General features: G+C 47.5%; 2 protein-coding genes across 2 annotated transcripts in view; both read right to left on the bottom strand.

The window, feature by feature from the left end:
- PSMD1 (proteasome 26S subunit, non-ATPase 1) overlaps positions 1 to 12,095 on the bottom strand; it is a 74,594-nt gene extending 62,499 nt beyond the window's left edge. The window contains exons 1-9 of the mRNA XM_049803585.1: positions 11,958 to 12,095; positions 9,482 to 9,525; positions 8,362 to 8,435; positions 7,943 to 8,112; positions 6,867 to 7,072; positions 5,447 to 5,590; positions 4,383 to 4,609; positions 2,891 to 2,951; positions 1,017 to 1,145 (exon numbers count right to left, since the gene is read on the bottom strand). Coding sequence (XP_049659542.1) covers positions 1,017 to 1,145; positions 2,891 to 2,951; positions 4,383 to 4,609; positions 5,447 to 5,590; positions 6,867 to 7,072; positions 7,943 to 8,112; positions 8,362 to 8,435; positions 9,482 to 9,525; positions 11,958 to 11,973 — 1,071 coding nt within the window. The 5' untranslated portion in view covers positions 11,974 to 12,095. The remainder of the gene's footprint in view (positions 1 to 1,016; positions 1,146 to 2,890; positions 2,952 to 4,382; positions 4,610 to 5,446; positions 5,591 to 6,866; positions 7,073 to 7,942; positions 8,113 to 8,361; positions 8,436 to 9,481; positions 9,526 to 11,957) is intronic.
- A 1,212-nt stretch (positions 12,096 to 13,307) lies between these two features.
- Positions 13,308 to 21,054, bottom strand: C6H2orf72 (chromosome 6 C2orf72 homolog). The gene is made up of 3 exons (XM_049803610.1): positions 20,511 to 21,054; positions 17,225 to 17,341; positions 13,308 to 16,034 (listed from the first exon to the last, which is right to left on the bottom strand). The coding sequence occupies exons 1-3, from the start codon at positions 21,052 to 21,054 to the stop codon at positions 15,943 to 15,945; spliced, it is 753 nt and encodes a 250-aa protein (XP_049659567.1). The 3' UTR covers positions 13,308 to 15,942.
- Positions 21,055 to 21,211: the final 157 nt, after the last annotated feature.

Raw genomic sequence — 21,211 nt, 5'->3', positions numbered from 1 at the left:
ATCTTTCCAGTGCAAACCAATCCTTTCTGAGTTTGTCAGAGATGTGACTACTTCAACTGCAGCTTATCCAGAGAACCCTGCTTCTGGTTCCCAGAACTGAGCACTGCAGAGCGTTTGCTGCTGACGTTTTCAAGCCATCCCTGGAACACTATGCATGATCACTCCCAAGCACTTAACCAGCAGATGGAAAAGATTTTCTAATACATTTGAAGTGCCTCCTGAAAGAGATGAACCCAACCCACCAACAAGCATCCCCTACCATTTGTGCTGATGATGTGCATCTCATTTCACATATAAAAAACTTCTCCTATGGTTTCTAATAATCATTTAGCTTAAGAAAGTCTAATTCACCTGTAAGTTTTCATTTGCCCACTTTTGAGTAACACCTTCCAAAACAAAATCCGTTACTCAATTCACTAGCACTGCCTACATTATAATATCTGATTGGTTTTGTCTTCAGTGTGGAAATATTAGTCTCTGAGCACGTATTTCTTTAGTCAAGCTGAAGGTGTGGTTTCACATAACACCCCAACCAAGATACCAACATACTGTAACCTACAGTCCTGGCTGACTCCCTGCCTCCCCAACCAGCAGCATTTGCAATGGATCAGTCATGGAGCTGGAGGGTGAGTTCTTCCATCTTACTGACCAGATGGAAAACAAACCCACCAAAAAAGGGGAGGAGAAAAGGATCAGTTTCTATAACCAAATCGGGGGAGGAAAAAAACAATAAAAAATCAACACACTAATAGCAGCCTGTCATTAGGTCATACTAGCTGTAAGTTGAAACAATCTGATTACATGGCCTTCGGGTGCAATCAGCTCTCCTTCAGCCTCACAGGTCCAAGCTTTAAATGTTAATTTATCATGCCTAAACCATAGATTTGTAACCTCAAAACCCAGGAAGGCCAAGCTAAAACGTAAGATGATGTTGTAAAATAACAGCAACGTGGTCAAAACAAACACAGGATGAGTCAGATGAATCCAAGACAACCATATCTAACAAAGCCTCTTACCTTTGTGTTTTTGAGGATCATGAGGTCTGTATTGTTGTTTCGTATTAAAAACTGCAGATGTAACTCAATGGCCATTTCCCCACTCAAAATTTTAATCATTTTTGAGATCTGGTCCTTAGGCTCTGGATTCTTCACATACAAGCAAAACAAAGGAAAAACATGAGAACCCAACTACGGTTCTGTTAAAATACAGTTCATGAGAAGCCACTCTGGTATGTTCCCATCACCATATTCCAATATCTATCAGGTTTTAGGACTAAAAGGACATTGTTTTTGCCCTTGCTGCACAAGCCCAAATCTCCCAGATAATCAAGTCCCTTTGTGCACAACGGTGCAGGTGGGAGAAGAGACTCTTTGAAAAGAAATGTATTCTTTCATTGAAAGCAAAAGGATATGAGTAACACTGGATATTCTGCAAGCTGCTGTTTGGCTGGCCTTACAGATACAATGACTCTCCAGCAAGAGGCAACCACTTTTATAAATGTGAACCTGTATTTCCATGGAAGTTTTAATGGAGAGGATTGCAAAGCCACAACACTTTGCATGACCCTGCTGAGCTGCAGCATTATTCTCATGAGCTACAGGCTTTGTTTAGAACAATGACTAGTAGAACTAGGTATCTCTAATACATTCATCTTCCAGAGTGATTTGAGAAAGCCTCCTTCTTCCTTATGACAGAACAGTTTCCACAGATTAAGTTTCAACTGAAGTCCCTTCTGAGCAAGGTGAAAAGTACACTGCACCTCTTCGTACTGACATTGTTAGCTGTTCAGTGACCAGGCAAGCATGAGTAGTTCAGTCCTTAAACTAATCCCCTCAATTATTTCTTTAGTAGTCAGCATTCTTAACTGTGGAAGATTAAGCTCAACAACATTTCTGGCCACACAGATTATTTTTATGCATGTGTCCTCCCTTGGCACAGTCAGCAATGCCAATGCAGCAGAAACTGATTCAAGACACCTTTCCTGCACAAAAGCACTGTTTACTGGCTCCTTGATGGGACAAGAAACTTGACCCCTTCTGTTTTCCTTGTGGAATACAATTTCAAGAAAACACTTCTGTTTGCCCTTGATTAATTTTTAAGTGATCTGCAAGAATCTCTCAAAGATTCCCAAGTCTAGTTTGCAACATGCACCATGGGGAAAAAGAAAAAAAAAAACAAAACTTGTTTGGATTTTACTTTCCTCTCTAGTAGCATTTCCTTTTCTCAGCATTAGAAGCATCAGAATTGCATTATGTATTCTACATGCTGAAATGCAATTGTAAGTGCATGTTAGAAGTGAACTCAACTTTCTCCAATACGTGGGAAAAGGAACTAAACAAGATTCTAACCAGCTGGCCCAGGAATACAGCCACCATGCTAGCCAGAGGCAACATATTCCTCCTTCATGGAAAAGAAACTATGTTACAGCAGCATCCCCTCCTGCCATTCCTGCAGAACAGCACCACTTCTATCAAGCCAGAACTACAGCCAAATTTCAGAAGGAGAAGAAAAAAAATGCCTCGAGCTAATTTATCAGCTAAAGCTCTCAGCACCAGTCAAATTTCAGGCCCTTTCTTCTGGAATGAGTTAATTACTTCAGTATCAACAAAAAGCAAACATGAGCCAGATCCCTCTATCCCCTTTTTCAGGGCTCAGTAATTCCTGCTGAAATCTACCCACTTCCCACTCTCCCCCAACTTTCAGTATCTGAACTGCTGGACTTTCAGACTGTCATATATTTGGTTCTCAGATATCATCTGTCACCTTGTCTCCAAACAAGACAGAAGTGGAATTCCATTCTTTGTTAGCCAAACCAATTTAGCAACCCCAGAGAGTCAAAGAGAATACACAAGAAAAGCTAAGCAAGGCGTATTTTGGAAATGGCACTCACAATTTCTGCAGACTTCCCTGCACAAGTGCTTCCTGGTTTCTCTTCTGCTTCCATAGCATCACTGAAATAAAACAAAAATGCAACCCAGTTGATCACTCGTAACTAGTCAAGCACTGTAATTATGACTGAATACTGTCCTGGAAGAGTAGCCTGGGATTTGGAGATGATGACTGGAAATAGGACTTTGACAGGACAAGGGCTGACTATCTGGAGGTCACTGCTGAGAAGCAAACTCCTCCCCAATTATATTTTCAGGGAACTTGAAGACAAAGGCCCAGAAAACCCCACCCTCTTATTCCATCTATAGAGACAACAAAAACAGAGATGCTTGTAGGGAATGAACAGGCAGAGACAGGTGAGAAAACAAGGTCAACAAACAAGGCAGAAAGGATAATTATATCCTCACCCAGAAGCCTTGAGCTCATCACTATTAGGATGGATGCTAGAGTGTTGAAATGGAAATGAAACATATTAAGCTGTTGTTAGCACCTTGTCCTAATGCTTCACAGGCTGACTTACAAATTATTCTGTGCCTTTCCTTTTATTTCACTGGAAAAGAAGAGAGGAGAATGCTTGCTATGCCCGTATCACTGATTCAAAAGCATTTAGACCCAGTCGCTCAAAGCTGCATAAGCCCTTGTATTTAACAAGCCTTGATCTAGGCAGCATTCTCCATCACACACTATCAAAGACAGTGCAGGGATCGGGTTGTGTACAGACATGACAGCTCTGGTGATTAAAGAGCAGGTGGAGCACAAACTTTTTCCACGCTGCCCCTGAGCTGGGAAGCAGCCTTAGCATGGATTGACCAATCCCCTAAAAAACAGAGGTTTAAAACAAAACTATGTCAATTACCTATAAGTCATCAAAAGAAGAAATAAAGATGATGGAACGGTTAGTGCCAACTTTGGTTTTCTTAACAGCAGCTTCCTGCAGCTAAGACCCAGTGATGTTGACCAATGAACAAGTTTTAAACATCAGGACTTTCATGAAACTCAGACTAGATTTGAACTAGCTCTTTTTAACTGCAAATAGAAAAGGGTCTATAACACTACAGTATCATCTGAGCTCACTCCTCCCACAAGCAGGTAGCAGACCACAAGCTGATGTGAAACCAAACTTGCACATAGCTGTGACGAGCTTTTTGCTTGAACTCTCCCCTTCCTTAGCTTTACAAGTTGCTGCAAAGACCACACAACATCAGAGTGTTCCCGAGCAATTCACACACTATGACTTACTGAATTACTGCTCATTAGCTGAGCCACAGTAACTGTACAACACTTAACTGCAAAGGAAAATGCATTCTTTCAAACAACAGTGGATTCTGGCAATATACAATTTTGTCCTGAGCAAATAGCATGTCTTGTCTATTACCCTGACTTAAATGAAGGGGAGTAACTTGACTGCTTGTAATGGGCATCCATACACAGAACAGAAGGCTCCATCAGTTGTATCTGAACAATTACGCCTCTTCTCAAGCCAATCTCCCCACCTGTCTTTCTCCGATCCAGGGACGGTTCCTGTGTTGGTGGATCCAGGCACGGAGGCAATTGGAGTGCCAACCGTGCGGAGATTCTGGATCACAGAAGACAAGAACTGCTGGCTAGCACTTTCGTACAGATCAAAGCAAATTTGGTAGGCCATGAGAAGGTTATCTTCCTTCACCAGTTTTTCCAAGATATCACTCACAGCCTGCGGGTCATCCAGGAATATCAGGCACTGAGCAAGAGGAAGGGAAAGAACAGGAAAAAAAAAAATCAGGAGAAGACATTATATACTTCAGAATGAAAAAGCAACACTACCCGAGGCCACACTCCATTTTCACCATTCCCTCATCTACCGCTTCTGCAGAACACCCCTTCAAAGAAAGAAAAATTATCTCTCTCTCTCATAGGAAATAATAGAAATCTTTGAAGTGTTTTCATAGATCACTTTAAAAACAAGACCATGTATTATGAATTCAAGACACACCATTCAAGCCTTCCTATTTCTGCACCTTTATCTTTGGAAAGTGACTATGTTGTCCTACTAAACTAAACAGAAATTTCAAAAGAACATTAAAGAAGTATCAATCATTTAGTAGGGATGTCTCAGCTAAAATGGAACAGGTGTAACACTCCTGAGTCACATGTACGTGGAATACCAAGATTGGTAAAAGCCTGAGAACATCTTGAGTAACTTCATAACTGGTTGTTGAAACACTTTCAGACAATGGCTTTCCAAAAAACAAAGCACTGTAAATGTTCTTTGGAGGAATAAATAAAATTCCAATCTGTGAACCTAACATCTGATACTCCTCACATAGGCTTGAAATATTCTGTCAGAGTTGTCTACATCCCCAAACTGCCTCTGAATGTGTTTCTTTCTCTATAAATTGACCAAATGTGCAATGTTTGCATCTTTTTCAAGTTGATCTCACTTTGATATCTATTTGAAGCATGCAATCAGGAAAAGATGCTTAACTGAATAAAAAACAGAGGTCAGGTAGATGCCAAGTCAAATGCATCTAAAGAGTAACTTTTGATTGATCTTTAAACATCACTCTGAGAAGCTTACCTGGCACACATTGATGAAGTCTGGTTTCTCCAGATTCATGTAGATTTTGACTAGAACTCTCAAGACTTTGTTACGGAACTGTTTATTCTGCATCAAAGACATACAGAGCTTCAAGCTGTAAGCTAGCATCCCAGGAACATCATTCTGAAATAAAATTCAGGGATATCAAGTCTGGGTTTGGACTGACAAGGATTTAGAAATTAAAATGAAGCTACCTCCTTTCTATTTTAAAAAGCAGAGCAAAACACATGCACATATAAACCTTCAGTTTCCTTTCCCATTTTCAGAAAAGCTTATATGCAGGTATGTTGCACTTTAAAGAAAAAATACTACTAAAAAGGTACAAGACCAGTATTTAATTCAGCTAAAACATGCAAAAGCTTAATTTAAAAGTTCAATACCTATTTCCCCTTCTTCACCTTTCTTGTTTGAATAATCATTCTCGAACGCAGTGAAATTCACTGCACTAACATAAAATGTCAGCAAAACAAACCATGCACCAAGAAAAGATCCCCAATACACCTATTTCTTCCTAGAGACTAAGAAACAGATTTGACTACTAGACTTCAGAAAGGTAATTTGAAATGAGGGATTTATAATGGGCAATTAAGTTAGTAAGTGCATAGGACAGCAAACAGAACTGAGAAAGCAAGATGGATGCCTTATCATTATCATTCCCATATACAGAAGTGGGATCCATCCAAAAATATGGGAAAGCTGTAAAGTGGTAAAATGTAAAGGATTTAAACCACGTGTCGGGCACATGATTGAGATACTGCAGCATAACAAGATTACACACAACTGCTGAGCTGCTGCAAATGACTACAGGCATGTTTCTCTTACTGCCATTACCAGGTAACATGACTTACCTTAAGTCCTCAGTGAAAGATGTTAAAGCCAGACTGCATTGCCTTGCAGTCAGGGCAGGCTAAGACTACACACAGCCGCTTACTGAAAATTAGAGCAGCTCACACAACCACTGGATTTTTTTGTTTTGGCTGCCGTAAATAAATCACTTACCTAGCCCTAAGGATCCCTTCCCACAGTGAATTAAAGCAGATGACAGGCACAACAAAATAAAAGAGCTGTTCTTATATTATGCCAGACCTAAGGTCTGCCTAGTCCAGTATCCTACCTCTGCTGGTAGCTGACAGGGAATACCTTAAGAAGGGGGCACACAGCCAATTCTCCCAGTAACTTGCAGCTCAGAGATTTCTTAAAGATAGGGTTGTCTCTATACTTGATAGCCCTGAGCGACTCTGCCTTCCATGAGCATGTTGAACCAAATACCCGAGTTTCATGTTTTATTTCGTTCATAAAAAACAGGGCAAGTTCCATAGCAACATGGATCTTGTACTTCACTTGTGGATCCGTACCTGGAAGAGACTAGCTACACACACCTCCTGTCTCTTGCACATACCGATTCAAGGATGGTTTTCTCAAAGATGTCCAGTCTGCGTGTCTCTAGAGCAATGCCAATAGCCTGCTTGTACTTGTGGTCATCCAAGCACCGCTGGAACATTTTGTTCACTATCCCTTCTAGCCTTTCATCAACAGGTTTCTTCTCCCCTTCTGGCAGCTCTGCATTCTCCACACACTGCTTGGTGTAGTGGTCGATACATTTTGCTGAAAAAATATTGAACAAACATGGTGGGGGGTGAAAAGTCAACTTCCTAGACGTTTGCAGGTTTTTACAGATGAAGAGACCAGTATGTGCATACACACATTCTACCAGCAAATACAGCATATAGGAAACTACACAAAGGTGAGGCACAAGAACTATTTGTGTAGTCATATACAGACAGTAGTGGAAGATACTTATTCTCGCCTAACAAACTCTGATTTTAGTGCTGAAACAAAGTAGATATTTTCAAAATGGAACCAAGGACATGATCTTTTTTCAAAGTGGCACGATATTTTAACTAAATGAGGAAAGAGCAGCAGGAGACATCCTAGCTCCACTGTAAGCACTGGCTGGTGAGACTGAAAGCCAGCCCTGGTCCACCATATCCTGTACAAGGTAAGTGATACCAGCAGACAAGACTTTTAAAAAGATATTCAAATTATACATGCATTCAACATCTGACTTGCTATACTGTTAAGGGTGGTTAAAAAAAGAATTGTACCCCTCAGGTGTGCAGTTACACTTATTAGCCGATTATTTCCAAAGTTATGCTGAAATTGCTAACAACATTAGCACACAAATGAGAGAAAGGACAATAAACAAGCAATGCAACTTTCCTATTAGGAACTCACAATAGAATAAAGGTTAAGAATAGGAAAAAAAATGCCAGAACTCCTAAGTCAGTTCCATTACAGAATGCCAAAGCAGGAGAAGCACAAATAAAGTGGGTAAAATTAGCTGCAGCATCAGTTTAAATGAATACAAGGAGAGGAAGAGGAACATGGAGAAAAGCAGATATATCAACTAAAATCTCAAAGCTACAGTAATTTTGACAGCACATGAGCTTTTCTTTTGCAAAAACAGTTGTTTACCAATGATCGTCTCCACATATTCCGAGTTGTCGTTGACATTGAAGAGGTCACCTGCTCCCAGGGCATAGTTCAGTGATTCCTCAAAAGCTCCCAGGTGGTAAAAAACTTTAGAAGCAACTAGAGCAGCAAACTGCCGGCTCCGAAAGCCCTCGTCTTCATAGAGAACTTCACTGCAAAGAAGAGAGAGAAGATCATCAGCTCTGTGTGCTCAGTTCTCTTTAAGGCCACATGACAGCTTGATCAAACTTGCATCTTTGGGACTACAGCTCCAACCCCACATCCACTTATACTAGTGCTTTCTGGAAAATATGGACCTAGATGCTGCACTAAACAGCATCAAGCAACCAGAACTACATCCACTTCATATCTCATGTTCTTTTTAAGCTGCACACCCTGAAGTAATAAGTGTCTTCTCTTACATTTTGTCCACTGACTCAGAGATTTCTGCCCAGAAGTCATTGACAACAGCATTCAACTTGTGAAGAGCAAACTCCTACAAAAAAAAAAGTTACATTACATACAAAATGCATTTATTACCTTTCTCCAGTAAAAATAAAGTACCACCTAAGACTGATACCATAAACACTGACCCATTTCAACTGCAAATTCTACTTTAAAAGATCTTTGCAACCATTCACTAATCTTTGCAAGTCCTTTGCAAATAAAGGGCTGTTCACTTAACAGGTAAGACAATCCTGAAGTTCCTTCCCATGGCCTCTCTGTGATGAATGACTGGCAAAAATGACTGACAGGTGAAATTCCTTAAAATACAAAGTTTTCAAAGTCTTTGTGGCAACCTTTGTGTAGGACACAGAATTGACCTGTGGTCTAAGCCAGCAAACTCTATTTGGACACAGTACTTTAGCAGATAAACAATATCCAGACTAGAATCAGCCCACCTGTAATCAGTTCAGAGCAAATGCAGGGCTCATTCACCTCTATCACCACCTAAATCTGTTGCCAAGATTACCAATATTAAAAGATGCACCTCCCCCTCCTAAAAGGGGCTATGTTAACTGTTTAAGTAACTAGCAAGCATCATCAATACATTACCACTTTTGAGTGTTTGGTGTTGTCCTGTGGATTCATATACTCTGTGGACTGTAAAGTTTCTGTTGCTGTTTTCTTCTCCTACTACTGTAATTTTTTTTCCAAGTGAAAACTGTAACTGTGATTTTGTTTTACATCACTTAAATTATATTAAAAACTTGAGATGTTCTTCAGCTTTGAATTTTACATAGTCAAAATGCAGTCTCTGGAACGCTTTTAAGTAGCAAAGCCCCATTATCATCAGAGAGCTGGGAGCTTTGGTGAATAGAGATCTTTGCATGTGAAGCTCCAGTTTGATCCATGTTCAAAACAAGGAAGCTTGCCATCTGTTATGTTATTTAAGCCCCTCCTTTCAGCTTTCAGGCTAGATATGATTTGGGGCCCACCTGGTGCTCCCCAACCACTAATTATTGAGATCCACTAATTTCTGATTTTAAGCTCTCAACATAATGCACTTGCTGTTATTTGCTCCCAGATGTAAGAGCTTACCTTAAGCTGTGGCTCTTCTTCATCCAGAAGAGAGATAATTCCAGCTGCAAAATAAGATCATAGTCAGTTTTGGACTCTCTCTGTTTCAAAAGTGAACATCTCATTTAGTTCAAAACCAACAGAACAGGAAATGCAGCTCTCTGGAATGCTGGTTTAAAATCTTCAGTATTAAACTTCAAAGATCAGATCCAGGTTTGTATTAAACATGATATAAAATAGTTCAGAATTTATAACTTAAAAGGTACACGGTTTATAAAAGATGATCCTTCTTAGAGGAAAACATATTAGGCAGGAACTCGGAGAATCTGGGATTTACTGTCAGTTCCCTCCCTAGTTTGCTAACTGCTTTCGAGCAAGTCACTTCCCACTTCCTCAAGGGGCATAAAGACGACCTCATGGCTAAGAGAAGATGTCTTATCTCGCAGCTTTAGCAAGACTCCTGACACTGTCAACAACATTTGAACAAAAACAGCTATAGAAATATTGTTTAACTGACATAACTGAGAGGTTCACAGTTATTTGGTGAGCTCGATCTGAAGAATAGTTATAGATGGTTTCATTGTCAGGCTGCAAGGATGCAAGTGAAAGGGGCGGAATAGGATCTGATCTAAGTCCAACACAACTCACTGCTTTCAGTCTTTCACCTGTTGTACAGATTGATAACCTTTTAAAATCTAAATAAGACATCAAATTGGAAAGGCCAGCAAGCCTACTGAAGGGCTGAACTGGGCTTTCAAAAGATCTTGACAAATCTAAAAGGAGAGTGTGCAGGTCAAAAGTAAAATGTACAAATATAGAGAGGAATCTCAGTAGTAGAATGGATTAAGATGAAACATGATCATTAATATCATATGGCTGCAGTGAGACACAGAGAACCCAAGCTTCACACTGAGGTGTGTAAGTGAGAGCATTTCTTGGTACATATATGAGGCAATCCTTCCCTCTGCCTGGCACTGACACACCTGAGCCAGACTGCAGTGTCCGGTGCTGGGCAGCATGTCTTAAGAGTCATGAGAAAACCAGGGTGTTCAGAACTGAGCAATAAGAACAAAGAGGTCTAGCAACTGGCACTTACAAAAGTTGACTGGAGGTCTGTAACTGGCTAGTCTACAGAAATCTGGGAAGGGTACACAGTGCATACATGTACAGGGCAGCTGCCAGCAGAAAGAGAATAATTTGATCTTTGTGGCAGACATTAACAGGAATAGTAAGACCAAGCTTTATTTGGAGCTTCAAAGATTGAGGTTTGATGATTAGAAAAGTTTTCTGACCATAAGACAGTTATTCCCTTTGCCTAACAAGGCTGTAGAATCTCCACTATCAGAGATTTTTTAAAACCAGGTTAGACATATGTCTGCCAGTAACAACAACTGAAGGAGCAGTGTTGTGGCCCTTAGGCAAGGAAGGCAGGTTCAGTAGCCCACACCACAGTGCTCCTTCCAGCCGTTTTCTGCAACTCTACTCCAAATGTATGATTTTTTTTCTTTTTTAAATAAGCTCCTGCATTTACCTGATCTATCAGGAGGAAGCAATCTCACTCCTATTCAAGATACTGTTTCTACATTTTTAAAACTCCTCTGAAAGGAATACCTACTCCTCCTCAATTAAAGTAAGACATAAACATAAAGCAAAGGGTTCAGAAAGAGAAAGCTACTTGTGGACTATTATCCTCCGCACTGTTTCTCTCAAAGTCACAACTGCTCACATATTAATTCCTGGCCTGAGTACTTTCAGAAATACTTCTCATATTTTCTTACACTATAAAGTTCTCCATAGATCCAGAAACAGTGTTTTAACATCTAATTCCTCACACACTTCGGTAGCCTGGACTCTTTAGGCTGGCTTTTCCTCTGCAAGGCCTTTGCCTTTCTGACCCCCTCCAAAGTTCAAGTCTGCCTCTTCCCCCTTTCTCACTCCCTGCTGTACCTCCTACACACCCCGACTGCCCGCCTGTTTTGTACCTCCTACGCGCTATTCACTTTAAGCAGGTGAAGACCTTCAGGTCACCCCAGTGTCTGCCAGGGGGCCGGCAAAGCCACCGCAGTGCCCTCCTCAAGTACCGGCAGGAGCTGGACGCGGCGCCGGGGGGAGGCGGGCGGGCAGCCGCCTCTGCCTCCCGCGCGTCCCCACGGAGCCCGCCGGAGAGCCGGTCCCGCTCAGGCCGCCGCAGCACCCGGGGGAAGCGGGGGAGGCCGCCCCGGGACACGGGCGGGCACTGGGCAGTTCCTCGCCTCCCGCGGCTCAGGCTTAAAACGCCGGTTGTGGCGAGCCGCCGGGCACCGGGGCGGCCTCCCGCTCCCGCCGAGGCGCACGGCGACTACCGGCCAGGGGTGACCGGGTCGCGGGGGACACCTCCGTGACGGGCGGCCCCACGGAGCGCTGCGGCCGGCGCCCCCGCGGCCTACGGCGGTGCCCAGTCACGGCCCTGACTCAGCGAAACCCCGGCGGGCAACGCTACTCCGCGCCGCTCCCTCACCGGCCGAGGTGATCATGGTGCCGCCCGGCGGCCCAGCGGAGGGAGGTGGGGTCCGGTCCGGTCCGGCCCGCTCCGGCCCAGGTGCGGTAGTGCCGCCGCCGCCCGGGGTCCGCGCCGCGCCGCTGCCGCTCCACCGCCGCCCGGCCCGGAAGTGGCGCGAAGGTCCCCTTCCGGCAGAACCCCGCTGCTCCCGGGAAAGGTGCCCGTGGCGATCGCCTGCGCGGGGCGGCGGAGAAACAGCCAGGCGCGAGCGGGACAGCTCTGCCTCCCGGGGCCTCGCACCTTCCCCGGCCCCCTCAGAGGCACCCCGCGCTCCCCACAGGCCTCTCCGGCCCCCCACGGGACCCCACGGACTCCCCCCACACACTCCGCAGACCCCACACCGGGCCCGCAGGGCCCCCACCGCATGCTTGGCCTGGGAGGGTAGGCAGCCTTCCCCTGCCTGCGCCCTCCTGCCTGGGGGCGGCGAGGGCGGGCAGCGGGGCCGTGGGATCCCCACGGGTGACCCTGTCGATGCCCGTGTTTGCGCTGTGCCCAGACAAACGGCTGCCCCCTTCTGCCAGGCTGCACCGCCCACCGCCCCCCCACACTGCCGGGACAGGCTGCCCGCGATTTTACCCCACGGATTTAGCACCTCTCGCAGGCCGCCGCTGTGGGCCCCGACTCCTCTCGCATACCTTGTAGCCACGGGGAAAGGCCTCACCCAAACCCCATTTCTCCCTTAAAAAGGGAAGCAGGCGTACAGATGCACCTGGCAGCCCCTAACCAAATAATTTTCCCCGTCGGTCACTTTGCAGCACAGGGCAGCGTCCAGATCTCCCACACAGAGGCGTACCTGAAGGTGCCGCGGTTCTGGAGGGCCACAGAGTCATTTTGGCTCCTTTGGTTCCAGTACGGACAGATGGGAAATTCAAGCTGGTGGATTCGCACCAAGGAAAATGCAGCTCAACAGCAATGGTGCTGCACAGCAAGAGATCAAAGCGCCCAGACATCAGCGGCATTGATTTCTACCTGTTTCTACTAAATAGGAGAAAAGGGCTTGAATTCCTGGAGGAAACCTGATGGTGTCAGTTAGTGAACATTATTAATGAAAGCTATCAGAGCCTTACCCATGACACTGAGAGGCTCAGCTCCGCTCTTCTCAGACAACTGAGAAGATCTCCAGCCTTCCCCACTGGCCACAGGTGAGCAGCCTGCCTGAGCTGCACACAGACCAATTCTGCTAATCTTCTGGATACTGGGGTCACTTCCGTTCCCTCCCAATATACCTTTTATTTAAGTTACGAGAAGTATCAGCCAAACCATGCGTAATGCTACTTTAAGGCAAACAAAAACCGAAGCACATTCCAATTCAGAAATTAATTGTCTTTATTCTTTACAGCAAGCATGTAAGGTAACAGTGCCCTTAAATTATTAAATTAATTGAACATGTAAAACTATCATCTGCTGCACCTTGACATGCCCAGCTAGTGGGAAAGAAGAAAAAAAAAAAGAAAAGAATTCAAGTCACTTTAATTCCTCAAAGGAAAACAATACTTTTGGTCAAATGTATTGCCACTTACACTTCCTAAACCCCAGGCAGTTCATCCACTTCCACAAAAGTCTCACTGCAAGGGTAAACTTGCGTGATTTACTTAAAAATTACCAGTAAATAAATCCATTGGATTTGTAGCTCTAAGATAGGTTTAACTGCAAATCTGTACTCTTGGGCTGCGTCTTCATTGGTAAATTCTAGGTGGCAAAGGCCAAATACTGCAAGAAAATAAAGATTCACCTGATCATACTGTCAAGTCCTACTGGACTCACCTAACCAAGGACTTTATCAGGAAAGTACATAACTGCCCAGCAACCTCTGCTGTGAGGATGAGCAGAAGGAATCCACTGCACAGCAGACCTACGCGCTCATGCCAGGGACAGAGCAGAAGGATACCTTCATCTCGCTAAGGTGAATGCACTTACTAAGTGCTGAAGCCTGCAGTCATGAATACAGCCACCCACACCAAGTGACTTTATTAAGTCACCTAGTTACATTTGTATTTTCCACCTGGTCATAAGCAAAGAAAACCTACAGAAATCCTGCAGGCTGGAAGGAGAGCAGGTTTGGTGCCCTCTCTGCAGAGCAACACACACTGACAGTGTCAGCTGCCTCCTAGGTTTGCTTTCCCCAGCCCACACCCACACAGGAAAGTGTTTCTGCTGTGAAGAGATGTGATATGCACTTCCCTAAACGCTGCTCGCATGGACTTGGCATCCACCTACCCCTTCCCTCTCACCGCCTTTATGGGGCAGCTACAGCACCTCACAGCTGCATTTCAGGCAAAACTTTCCTACGTAGGCCAAGCCTAACTATCCCAACACATTCAAACGAGCAGCATGGTAACACAGAGACTTGCTGAGCACACCTGGAAACACTCCCCATCTCTCCCACTTGATCCCACCAGCATGCCCCAGACACCCTCAGCCACTCTCTCCCAGCCAAAAGGGCAAAGCAGCACCATCATTAAACGGACTGACTCTAAACCCAAGAGCTGCTAAGTGCTGCTCCAGTGTTACCATCATAACCTCAGTGAGGTAGGTAGGCTTTGCTGTCCCCATCCGAATGGTGGGGAAACTGAGGCACGGAAAAATGTTTTGTTGAAAATTGTTGATGATCACGGTCATGGGCAGAGCTGGGTAAAAACCATCCCCTGCTCCAGGTAAGAGCTAGAGGGATGCTGAAGGCACACTGCTGGGGGAGAATGCTGGCTGGAGCTGGCAGGACTGCAGACACTTCAGCTGCCACTGGGAAAAAAGGAGCCAGAGAGAGGACAGACATGCACGGAGGACGTAATGACATAATTCAGTAGCTAACCCAGAGAAGAGGTAGGCAGGACATGATGGGTCAAAGTTTCTGGTCTGAGCTGGATGAAACTCCAGAAGGACAGCCAGCCCCAAACAAGACCTGTTTTATGTTGCGTTAAAGTAAGAATAAAAAAGGTATTCTTAGCATTATAGTAATATTCCTCATAAACCAAGGCTTTGTAATTAATTGTGTTGCCTCACAGGCTACAGGCAGCCCTTTGGAACTACTTAAATAGATTATGTTTATATTTTTGTAGTTATTTATGAAGCAGCCACCTCTTGTTGTGCTGCAGGCCACCTCCAAGACCTGCCACCACATGACTGTGGAGATGTCCTAGGTAAGATGGGCCTCTCCCATAACCCCGTCTAGCATCAGCCACACCTTAGCGTCCATCTGCCACCCACTCCAACCCAGGCAGTCCATCAGTCAGTCTATGAGCACCAGGACAAGCCAGAGGGATGGATGCTGCTCCTAAACCACGCTCTGCTCCAGCTGTCATTACCATCAGTATCTTTTGCATTATTCTTGCTACCCACAGTGGGCTGTTACTGCATTCTTCACATTACACAGTTACATTCAAGCCTTTTCAGTAGCTGGTAGATCCAAGGCCTCATATTTAGTCCCTCTGCAGTCTCCATGCCACCGTGTTATTTGTCTTTTTTTTTTTTCTTGATCAGAGAGAGAGCAGGAGCTTCAAAGCAGCAATAAAGCAGGAACACAAGGCAGCACAATCTGTTTGCTGGTGAGGCCAGCCCCAGCAATCTCAGCAGGGAACTTTGCTCAGAATTAGAAAGCATTCCTCATTCTTCAAGCAGGTGGCTGCATTTCACGCTCAAAAGTCCCAACGTCATCTCGCCCAGGACGCGGGATACATCCCCAAAGGGCTTCTCAGAAGCCCAGCGTCCAGCAGCAGCTCCAGGCACCCCTGGGCAACAGAGTGCAGCAGGGGATGGCTCCCTAGCATGGACCTCAGAGGCTGTCGGCAGCTATAAAAGACCCTGGTGAGTTAAGCCAAGCAGCTTCTCCCTGGAGCGGTGGGTGCTCGGAGGAGAGGGTGAGTGAGCATGCACCAGCTCCTCCTCCCACTGCTCCAAATCCATCTGGCAGATCCCGGACACGGACTGTGCTGGGTGCCCAGCAGCTCTAGGTGCCCGTGCCTCCAGCAGCTTCTTCGTAGTTTCCATTGGGGGACAGGCTGGTCAGAGCCACTTCTTCCTCAGGGTCCTGCAGGTCATCTGCAAAGAGCAGAGAGAGGTCAAGGGAGATCTGAATGGGAAACCCTTCTTCATGCAAAATGCAACTTAAGATAAAAAGAAAGCATGGGACGAAGCAATTGATATTTACTCTCAAGCTAAGCACAGCTGATTTTTTCCGTAACTGATTTTCATTTTGTTTTACAAACTCAACATTGCTTCAACAAACAGGGGTGATCTATGAGCAAAGGAGCACAAGGCCCAGCTCTCTGGCCTCCTGTGGTCTCGGCAGTCTCAGAACAAGCTGCGTGGCCACAAGGCATCACCTGCCTGGCACTGACAGCAAGATCAGGCACTTAAATTTTCTGACCCTAGAGGTGTCAAAGCTGCACAAATTGGGCATTTCAGGTGTTTTCTCTAACCCTTAAGCTTTTTAAGCATTTTATGTGTTTAAGAGGCATTTGGACAGTGGCCTTAATAACATGCTTTAACTTTTGGTCAGCCCTGAAGTGGTCAGGCAGTTGGACTAGATAGGTCCCTTCCAACTGAAAATTCTATTCTTTCTATTCTATTCTATTATTTCTTTTTACAATGAATGAGCTTCCCCTCCTCTAAATGCTCCATAGAGCAGTCTGGATCTCCACACCATGTGCCTTTTAGCCTCCTACATGGGGCCACTGCTGGGAAAGGCAAGCAGAAGTGCTAACGGTACAGCAAAGGCTGAATGCTAGGCCATTCATTACCTGAACAATTTCCTTTAGAATCAGAGAGCCCAATGCTGACTGCCCTCTCCCTCCTCTCTGCCAACCCCAAATGTAAGTGGTTTGGGAACGCTACTTCCAGCCGTGTTTGCAGAAAACATCACGTAAGATCAAGGTGATTCTTCCAATTCATTGTTTAGACAGACAGCAGTTCTGCTGCCAGAAACTCGGGCAAAACACGGTTGAGTACAGCAGTGTTCCCAGGGGTGTAGCTGGGCACCAGACCCAGCGTGGTTTTATTTCGATAAGCAAAAGGTCAGAAAGCAGGGAGATGGCAACACAGCAGGCAGATGTGCACTGGTTGTCTTCAGGTTCTGGCCAAACCACAACCAGGGAAGAGATGTCAGCTGCAGGGCTGGAAATAGCTTGAGGAGGCCACCAGCAAGGGGTCTGGACACCAGGACCACCAGGGAGTTGGTGAGAAACCTTTGACAGTCACAGCAGGAGCACAAGGGAGGGAGCTGGGCATACCTTCATGAATGTTGTTTGCAGCTTTTGCTTTGTGACCTTTTCTCTGGCTCCTCCGGCTCAAAGAAATACACCGCAGGAAGGATGGGAGCCTCCACCTCTCCTGGTCTTTCCCCTCTTCTGGATAAACCAGAGAAGATGAGTTCAGACTGGCAGCAGGTCAGCCCTGTTGCTCCCCCACCTCCCTGCTGCTGACTAGGAACATCTCTGCTTCATGAGCGCAACTCCCTGCAGCAAAACCGGGTCCACTCCACAGAGCCCACCCTGGAAAGCACAGAGCAGCTCCTGGCAATCCTTATTTCAGGCTGAAACCTCTCTGCTACCCTGGAAATTTGTCGTCGCTGTCAGTTTCTACTTTGCCACCTCACTGCCAAAACCATCCTGGGTGCAGCAGCCCAGAGCAAGCAAGAAACCTGGCAGGAGCTCAGCCAGTACACGTGGCAAAGCTGGGGACTGACAGGCTTAGGGCATTCCTGCAGAAGGAAGTTTTTCTTTTGTATTATCACACAGCTTCTGCCACACCAACCTATTTACTGCTCCCTGCTCTATTAAGGAATTCCTCCCTCCCAGGGAGACCTGCTGGACACGCAGACTTGCAGCACACTGAAAACTACAGCTGTAACTGCTTGCAAAATGCAGAGAGCATGTGGCCTCCATCAGTGTATAGTATTTATTCCAGAGGACAACAAGGGTCACAGCAAGTTACTACAGGCTTTCAAGCCATTATAGTAAAACACTAGAGCAGCTTGTAAAACTACACCAGCATATTTTATACAGTCTCCAACAGCAGCAGTTCAGCATCTCCATTGAAATATCATCCAGCCTTTCACCTCCTAATTAGATAACAAATGATAAACCACTTCAGCGTCCTTCAGCTTATCAAACCATTGCGACACTAAAGGGTTCACAGTAGCAGTCTTTCCTGCCAGTCAACAAACCAAAACCTCCAGCCATAAAATCCCCTCCTCACAGTGCGCAGGGATTCTGGACACCACCGAGGCACAGCAGGATAGCAGCCCAGCACATTCCTGCTTAGACCCAAGAGATGCAGGAACCTCACTGCCATTCCTGTTCCAGCTCTGCTGCACAAATGACAGTGTCCAGGACATTCCCAGCACAGGGGGGCTGCAGCTCCAGAGCAACTGTCACGGGCAGAGCTGAGCAGCGGTGCATGTGGAAAAGGAACAGGCTTTGAAGCACAAGCAAACATACACAGAGCCTTACACTCTATACACCTCCCAGCATCCTTATCCAGATGCAAGATCATCTTTTTTCATCTTAGGACAAGCCTTTTTCAAAGTCAAGAGGGGAAAGAAGACAAGCTCAGCCTTGACTGAGGACATCTTTACAGTGGCATCCCTAGAACCTGCTTTGCAGCCCCACGTCCATTCTTCCCACAGTCATCCCTTACATTAAGTTAAAGACAATATTCCACTTGTGTATTGCTTGTGGGGAAAGTCATAGGGTGAAGGAGACCAGCCTGCAACGAAGCTGGTGCCTGGCACTGCTAGGTCCCCAGCTCTCTGGAGGCACATCTACGCTTGGGATCCCTCTGGCCACATGGAGATTTTGGAAGGTAGGGAAGGCAGGGCTCATAGGGGCAATGGAAAGAAGCTGCCCCTGCCTAAGGTTGAACCCTGCAGCTGATGAGCGTCCTCATTACACATGCAGGTCCTGAGACACTTACATGACTAAAAGCACTGGGCAGAGCATCAGAGGTGAATTAAAGCAACACGCCGAGTCCTACCCACCCACCATGCTTATAAAGCATACACAAACAGGCTGCAACACCTGCCCTGGCTCCTTCTGCTCCTCTTTCTTCACTGCTGGCTGCTATGCTGCTTCCATGTCTGCATGAAGGACAAATCCACAGCTAGCCACAAAATTACATGTACTGAGCCAAGTGCCAGCAATGTGCAGAGGTAGAAAAAGGTCACGTATGCAGGGATGTTTTTCTGTCTCTGAAGCTGCTGTCCCACCAGGCTGCTGTGACAAGAACTGGAGGGCTCACTGGTGTCTGGGAGCACACCAGAAATTCTTGCAGCAGGAACAATGTGAGGAAGACAAAAGCATGCAAAAGGAGAGAAGCTAGAAAGGGGATTGTGCATGCCTCAGTACAAAGAGTTGGCAGGAGACAGCCCTGCACCCTTGCAGTGGGTCCCGGCCATCTCAAAGCTCCTCAATGTTCAGATCCAGGATTCTTTCTGATGGAAAGAAGCACCTGAGCTGCCGCCGACCATCCCCATGTCCCAGGGACCCCAGAGGACCCTGTCAATGTGGTGTTGCAGGCAAGTGCCAGGATCCTCTGGGGTAAAGACAGCAAGACAGCAGAAGAGCAGAGTTCCTGGAAATGTTGGGGAGCAAGGGAAACGTGGGAAAAATGAAAGAAGGGAGGAGGAAAGGGAAGCAGTGCAAGACAAGCAGTGCCAAAGATTAAAGTGAGCCCGGACTGTTTTGTGTGGCTGCCGTGACAGCAGAGCCTGCCCAGCTGCCCATCACCCTGTGTCAGCACACAAACATGACTCGCCTTTCACCCCAGGGCGAGTGCTGTTCCTCAAGGCCTGTTTGACACCCAGCTTTCATCCTGCCATCCTCACGTTCCTTAAACTGGCCACCAACAGACGCGTGGTTTTAAAACCAAACACCCACTTGCTGCTGTTCTTATTCATTATCCAAAGCCAGCACAAGCACCTTCCTCCTGCAGGAAGGTCAGGTCCCACCCGCACCCTACAGCAAGGGCCACACCCCAATTCCGCATCCCCAAGAACACACATCCGTAAGCATGGATGGCTGCCATGTCACACAGACGGCTGCAATGTCACAGCCATCTGCTGCCACATCTCTGCTATCCATGAGCTGCTCTAGTGCTTCCCAGTCCCCTTGGAAGTTAGCCCTCCCCAACTGCTGGGACTGGAAACCCCACTAGAAAGAGACAGATCCCAATGGGAAAAGCCTCCGATCCCACCAGCATGAAAGAGATCCCCTTTGGGAAAGCCAGACCCCACTGGGGGGGGGGGGGGGGGGGAAAGATCCCATCAGAAGTGGTCAGAGCCCAATGGGAAAAGCCGGATCCCACTGGCTGGGGGGGGGGGGAAAACTCCATCAGGAGCGGTCAGGTCCCATTAGGATGGGGTAGATCCCACCGAGGAGGGGAAGATCTCACAGGAAAACGGAGCAAATCCCGTTGTAAAAGCCCACGGCCCCCGGACGAGGGAGGGAGCAGCCCCACCACCCGCTGCCCCCCCCGGCCGGTGCCCCCCCCCCCCCCCCCCCCCCCCCGCCCCGGTACCTGCGGGGTGCTGCAGGGCGGCCCGCAGGGCGCGGCAGGCGGCGGTGCGGCAGTCGCGCAGGGCGGCGGGGCTACCGGGGCTGTACCGGGCCGCCTGCACCGTGCCGGGCACCGGGAAGTGCCGCCGCAGCGTGGCATCCAGCACCGCCGCGTCCTCCCCGTCCCCGCCCGGCAGGAGGACGCCGACGACGGCGGGCGGCGGTCCCGGGAGCAGGCGGCCGCGCACGTCCCGCACCACCTCCCGCAGGCGGGCCCGGGCCCCGCGGCCCCGCGCCGCTCCGCCGCGGCACAGCACCAGCAGCAGCCGCGCCGCCAGCCCTCGCCGCCCGCCGCCCGCCCGCCGCCGGGACCGGCACCCGGACCCCGACCCCGACCCCGACCCCGGCCCCGGCGGCGCCTCGTCGCCCAGGAGGTCGCGGGCGAAGGCGGCCAGCGTGGCCGCCGCCGGGGCTCCCTCCGCCACCTCGGCCACCAGCAGCACGGCCCGCCGCCCGCCCGCCCGCTCCACCAGCGCCCGCAGCTCCTGCAGCTCCGCCGCCGCCATCCCCCGCCGCCGCCGCGCACCCTGCCCGGCACCGCGCACCGCCCCCGGCACCGGCACTCCGCACCGCCCACTGACCCAGCCACCCGCCCCCGCGCCCCGGTCCCTCGCACCCTGCATCAACCGCTCCGTGCAAGGCGACCTGCGGCACCTCCAGCCC

Source organism: Accipiter gentilis, chromosome 6, assembly GCF_929443795.1.
Source record: "Accipiter gentilis chromosome 6, bAccGen1.1, whole genome shotgun sequence".
NCBI classification, from domain to species: Eukaryota; Metazoa; Chordata; class Aves; order Accipitriformes; family Accipitridae; genus Astur; species Astur gentilis.
Note: the sequence above shows the minus strand (reverse complement) of the source record. Positions and strands in the feature narration are given on the sequence as shown.

Bases quoted from the DNA above. Each gene is read 5' to 3' on its own strand.
- C6H2orf72 (XM_049803610.1), bottom strand. From the start codon at position 21,054: ATGGCGGCGGCGGAGCTGCAGGAGCTGCGGGCGCTGGTGGAGCGGGCG. The intron at 17,342-20,510 runs GTACCGGGGCGG...TGGTTTATCCAG, and splicing joins CGCCCTGCAGCACCCCGCAG to AAGAGGGGAAAGACCAGGAG. The intron at 16,035-17,224 runs GTATGCCCAGCT...TGCTCTTTGCAG, and splicing joins TGCAAACAACATTCATGAAG to ATGACCTGCAGGACCCTGAG.